The sequence below is a fragment of the Dermacentor albipictus genome, chromosome 1 (assembly GCF_038994185.2).
Source record: "Dermacentor albipictus isolate Rhodes 1998 colony chromosome 1, USDA_Dalb.pri_finalv2, whole genome shotgun sequence".
Taxonomy (NCBI): domain Eukaryota; kingdom Metazoa; phylum Arthropoda; class Arachnida; order Ixodida; family Ixodidae; genus Dermacentor; species Dermacentor albipictus.
The window spans coordinates 339,491,041-339,497,040 of NC_091821.1; the positions used below are offsets into that span (position 1 = coordinate 339,491,041).

At 46.9% G+C, this 6,000-nt stretch overlaps 1 protein-coding gene across 4 annotated transcripts in view; it reads left to right on the forward strand.

The window, feature by feature from the left end:
* The window catches only part of LOC135903822 (aquaporin-9-like), a 61,154-nt gene extending 56,555 nt beyond the window's left edge, over positions 1-4,599 (forward strand). For 2 of the 4 annotated variants that reach the window (XR_011511335.1, XM_065434350.1), the window contains exon 8: positions 1,378-4,599. Coding sequence is in view for 3 of the 4 variants with exons in the window: in XM_065434350.1 (XP_065290422.1) it covers positions 1,378-1,478 (101 nt within the window). In the remaining variant the exon portion in view is untranslated. Of the gene's footprint in view, positions 1-1,374 lie in introns of all 4 variants that reach the window. The other 2 variants (XM_065434264.1, XM_065434587.1) reach the window with 1 other exon arrangement.
* The last annotated feature ends 1,401 nt before the right edge of the window (positions 4,600-6,000 follow it).

Genomic DNA, 6,000 nt, shown 5'->3' on the forward strand with positions numbered 1-6,000 from the left:
GATGTAATCCTAACGAGCAGGCCCACCGGAGAGCGCGCGATTTCACGTACTGCGCTGTCGTGGGTAGCCAGGCTTGGAACGAGGTCAACGTGCACAAATATCCGTTATGTACTTTCCACGAAATTGTTTCCCATTATCGAATGGCCAGGAGAACATTTCCACCTCCTCACCCCAAATTGAACAAACCTCAAGCTAGCACACTCAGACTTCTGCAAAGCCGTTCGTATCCCCACTCTTCGGTCCCTTAACAGGATAGATCCTGACGACTCACAGTCGTGCCCCAACTGTGGTCATGACTCATGCTCTCTTGAACACATGCTCTGGCTGTGCCCTTAATGCCTCTCCACCCATCACGAAAGAACAATGGCAGGAATTTCTCAAGAGCAGCAATCTCCACATTCAACACCAGGCTGCCCAGAGGGCCCACAACATTGCGGCGGGACTTATCTCCCGGTCCCATCGTGGGCGGAGCCGCCGACTTGATATTCGGGAGCCTTCGGTTTTGGCTCCCCAAGATCTCAGTCCCTTAGGACTCAAATAAAGTTCTTGTCATGTCATGTCACTGGCACACTTCTCGTCACGGTTATTTTCACGTCGCGTAGCAGTTAAATTTCAAAGGAATGCTCTTCGTTTATTTCTGAGCGGCGGCAGACGTCGTTTATGATGGAAATGTCTGGCCAGGATCGGCCGCGGTGAGCCTTGAGACGGCGGGCTGAACATGACGCCCATGATGATGATGATGATGATGATGATGATGATGATGATGATGATCTTCATTTAAGACATGTACTCACTAAGTGAGATAGGCCAAGAATAGCGTAAGAGGAATATTTATTCTAAAAGAGAAACGAAAAAATGGAACAAATTAAGGGAACATTGAAAAGTGAAGAAATGCGATTGAGCAGTCAGGCTAACACTAAACAAGTTTATGAGAAAGGTAGTAACGAAGAAGAGATAAAATACCACATAAAAGAAAGGATTTGGAATATCAATTTCAGTTAAATGAACAGTGATGACGGGACTTGAGCTTCGCTCAGAGCTCATCGTTTTCGTCGTCGTCTTTTCAGACGCCGTGAAGTGGTGACCAACGTCGCCTAATCAGATAAAAACTAATATATTGGTGAAGTACATGCTCGTTCTGCCTGTGCAGGCCTGGTGATGATGCAGGCCTGTTCTGAGGTTAAATGGTTTCTCATTTTTTCCCGCTATGTCGTTCTTGTCACATTTCACCTATTTATAGCCGCCATCATCGATTACCGTCATTCTGATACCTGGTTGGTGGCCTTCTGATTGCTATAGGAGATGATGGCGATGACCATTTTGTGCACCATAACTCGTGTTTGAATGAACCTGGTTCTCTCAATTTCCTTGCAGCAGACGGCAAGGAGGCCAAGGAAGAGCTGGTGGAGACGCTGTACAAGGTCGACGGCGACAAGCTGGTGATCGAGCTGGAGCCGACGCAGCACCAGAAGCTGTGAAACCTCGTGCGTGCCTCCGCTCTGCAGTGCCGCCGAAGTTGCGCCGAACGGCCAGCGCTACGCCTTTGTCGGTCCACGTGGGCCAGCAGGTGTCGCTTCGATGGCGGTGTTCCTCCCTTCTAGACACAACGCAAGCCGTTCACCCCCTTTTGTACTCATACGACCTATCCTTCCGAACGACCCCTGGCGGCCCTGGTCACGAAGAGCTACTCCCGTGAACTGACGGTGGCACGGAAAACTGAAAAGGCATTTCAGTTACGCCAGAGGGGTCGTCGAGACCGCTGGTCCCGCACATGTCACAAGGCCTTTTCAGCGGGTATTTTGAGCGTTGGGAGCCCTACGTGACACAAGACTACCGCGGACGCTTCCAAACGAAAGCGCCAGGGGCCGGAAGGTAGAAACGCTTTCGGAATAAAAAGGGAATAAACCAGGTAAAGCGCTGCAGGTAGGTTGGCCGACGTCTCTACAGGTGTTTTTCAAAGGTGGCCTCATCATCTTTGGAATTAGTTTTACGTGATGACCGTAGTGAGGTCACGTGGTGTCACCTGACGTGAGTCAGTGGCGCAATACGCCAGCAACTCAACCCTCCCCCCCCCCCCCCTCGAGAATCTTGATTTGCAGATTGGCGCAGCCTCCAGTGAAACGACGTGACGTAGCTCCACTAGCAAGATATAACACGCCAAGGATAACAAGGCTGCGTTCGTCGAAGATGGGGTTCGCCTATGGAAATATTGACCAGCTTGTTTGTGGCGCCTTCACCCTGGTTCATCCTTCTTTATATAGATACCATGCGTGCGCACATACTTGCTTAAAGACGGTCTGTTTTTCCAGTCTGACTGGAAAAGACACAGCGAAAATAAAGTTCCTCCGGAGGACTGAAGCACACCGGCAATGTCTGCGGACATGGTTTATGAACTACAGCGCCTGACAAATCACGCGTGAGCTTTATAGGTGCGAAATGCCGATGCATATTTGTATTTGTAATACGTCAGCTCAGGGCATTTCGCTTCTCGGTGAATATTGCGGTTTTTTTTGTTTTCTTTTTTTACGGCACGCGAGATAGGCACAGTTGCCATGCAATTTGTTGCGGAGTGAGTGGGCTGCCTATAGAGTTCAACAGGATAACTTGACTGAAGAGAGATGAAGGTTCTGCAGGCGTACGTTGAGAACTTTGTGACTACTCCAACTTGGCAGTAGTCAAGCAGAGCTCGAACTCCGGACAAAGCAATGCTACCAGTGAACATAGAAAGCGTATACAGAACAACCACGACTGCATTTTGCGAAATAAAAAGAACATCGCGGGAGACTAAGTAAAATTCAGCAATATTTTGGATAAGCGAGGTCCTGCTCAAAATTAAAATTAGCTCATTGACACAATATATAGGAGTAAAATTTTCTAAAAAATGATGCCGATGCCACTCTGACCAACAATTCTGATGGAAAAGCCGATTCACAGCACCATTTGCCTATGTACGCTGCAATATAAATAATAAGTAATACACGTAAACCTGGCTTAAATTCTGTATAAATTTGCCAAAGCAAAGGGCAGAAGACGTGCAGGCCTAGGTACAGTTATACCTCGGTTCCGTGCTTCCTATATTATCGACAGTGTCAGGTTGGCTTCCACGCGTGAGCGGAGGAAACGGTTGCCCAGAATGCGAATAAATCGAAGCGGTCACTTCGCAAAGCGCAATAATAATGCTCATAGACTTGTATCGTTTGACGTTCTCCGATTTCTGTAAATTAACATTTATGCGAGAGCAATGAAAGTTTCGCACATAAATAAGTTGTTATCAGGGAAATAAGTGAGAAAGGATCGTGCTCAAGCAAACTACAGTTTCTCAATAATCTGCAATAGTTACATTATTGAAGTACAGTCTGTCGACAAAGTTCTATCGACAGTGAGGTTAAGAGGTTAATAGGCAGCGCAATCCGAGCTATACTGCAGAACAGTGAGGTGTCACTGATATACATAAATAACGTTTGTTGTCAAAGAAAGAGAAAAATGCCATGCGAGCGCTGGCTCTTTCAAGGTTATGATAAGCCTCGCTGTCAAGAGAATAAGTGCCAAATCATTTCGCGAGAGTAGGTGATAATGAATGTCGTCCAAATGAAACAGACTTGGACAGTGAGATCAGGTTCTGTTTAACCAGACCCGAATTAGTGCATCGAAATGAAGCATGCAACACCAGACACAATGTTAACTGTGCTATATTTTCCCCTTAATTGTTTCATAAGAAATATGGACTGCATTTATATATGTATATATCACTTGCATTTGTATCAATATAAATTTTGAGTGCACCCTACATGAATGGGCTGTCCTGTGCTTCATTTGGACGACGCCGGTTGCACAATGTGCGTATGGTGTTCACTTGGAAAGCTGAAGAGAGTGTAGACTGCTAGTGCGTTCCACCTGACGTTCCTTGAACTGTAACTGCGGGAAGTAAATGCGGACGGCGCAAGAACACCAGCATGCAGACATCCGAAGCCACTTTACGAAAGCTTTTTCGTACGTAAGATCGACGCATCGTTCCGCTGACGCCTTCACTTTCGTTTACTTGGCTGTCGAGGCGGACCTCGTGAGGCGATCTTACGCACGAACATCTCTGTGTGTTTGGCCCTTGACTTAAGTGCTTGTATGAGTGTTATGAAGCATGTATTATGCGTGCGATGATGTTTGTGTCTTAGTGACGTCATCACGAAGGCTTATAGTGTCGTTAAACATGAGCTTCGAGTTTGTTCACTCGTGTCTACCTACAGTGAGACAGCGCAAGGTGCAGGGCGACGAGACTCGACAGACTTTCCGTGCGTTCGCGTCCTTGTTGTTGACGATTTAGCTTCGTCATAAAGCGTTTCGCTTGTTTTGGTTCGCAAGCGTCGCGGATTTTGTCGAGCCTATCGTTATGTGCAGCGCCTGCTACTTTGAATTTATAGTATGCTTACCTTCTCTTTTCTGGACGACAAACCGATGAATGAGCCGTCGCTGGTGATGCTCATGTGCTGTTGTATCAAAGTGTTGTTACTGGTGGTGGTTGTAGCGCCTATTTTTGCTGACACCAATTCTTTGTAAAACCACGTAATAAAACTGTCTGCCAACGAATAAGAGAGAACCTGTCAATGATGTCACGTTTTCATTACTGTCGGGATAAAGAAATCTTCGTAAAATGATACCTGCTAAAAGGTTAAGCAACTCTGAATGATTCAAAAAAAAAAATTCCGCATTTGATGCAATTGCATAACGCGTCGTTCTTCACTGAAAGTGAGGTCAAGTGGAACAAAGCATCCATTATCCTCCAGAAATTAAGCTTGCAAAATTTCTAGGACCCTACACAGACAATAAGTAAAACGTTGGAGTGATCTTCCGCGTATGTGCAAAAGACGCTAGAAATGGTTATTAACCCGAACTTAAGCTCCCTGTTTTAAGAATTCTCTATTTAGTCGTCAAACCTTCCCTTCAGAAGCCAGTACGTACTTCAACATTTGCAGATCTCACCCTTTTAATTGGCGTGCTTGTCGTCAGCGTAAATGTTAATAATAATAATAATATTTGGGATTTTACGTGCCAAAACCACTTTCTGATTATGAGGCACGCCGTAGTGGAGGACTCCGGAAATTTTTACCACCTGGGGTTCTTTAACGTGCACCTAAATCTAAGCACACGGGTGTTTTCGCATTTCGCCCCCATCGAAATGCGGCCGCCGTGGCCGGGATTCGATCCCGCGACCTCGTGCTCAGCAGCCCAACACCATAGCCACTGAGCAACCACGGCGGGTGAGCGTAAATGTTATGCCAGATCAGACGAAACTTAACACTCTTTGAAACCCTAGGCATGAGTGCGTGGCAGCCCCTAGGAAACAGCGTGGGAACGTCCTCAAATCTTTCTTGGTGTCACTGGAGCAAACATCCTTGACTTACGTCTCAAGCGTTTTCGTGCACCGCTCAAGATCCAGTTGCACGAATAGGGCAGCGTCAAGTAACTAGGTCGCAGCCGGTCAAAAAAGCACGCGCTTGAATCAGCACTGCGGTGACAAGGGGGCGGTCTGGGCCCCGGAGGTCAAGCTTCGGGGCGTTTCGAATGGGTCGGGACCGAGAGCTACTGCACGCAGCTAAGGCAAGTTGACGTCAGAGAGCCTCGGGATGTGTAATTTATCGCTTCGGAGCCCAGCGCCGCGACGTGCCTGAGAGAGCCTGAGCGTTGCAGCTTTGGCACGCAACACTCGTTGACCGCCCAAGTCACGATGATTGTAGAAACGCAGCGACCCGCGAAAGAAGAACGTTTCTATGCAACGGCGTCACTCGAATAACTTAAGACAAGGAAGCAAAAGAAAGCCAAACGAAAACACACGCAAGACAAAAAAATATTAAGAAAGAAAACACGTGGAAGACAAATTGCCATTTTAACAACGCATGAAAGCAAGGGCAAGAATAACTTACTGCTTGCAAAACAAACACTACGTATACTCGGCGCTACATTTTCGGAAGTTGCGCATCGCGGAAAATCCAGCTGGACACTTTCTTT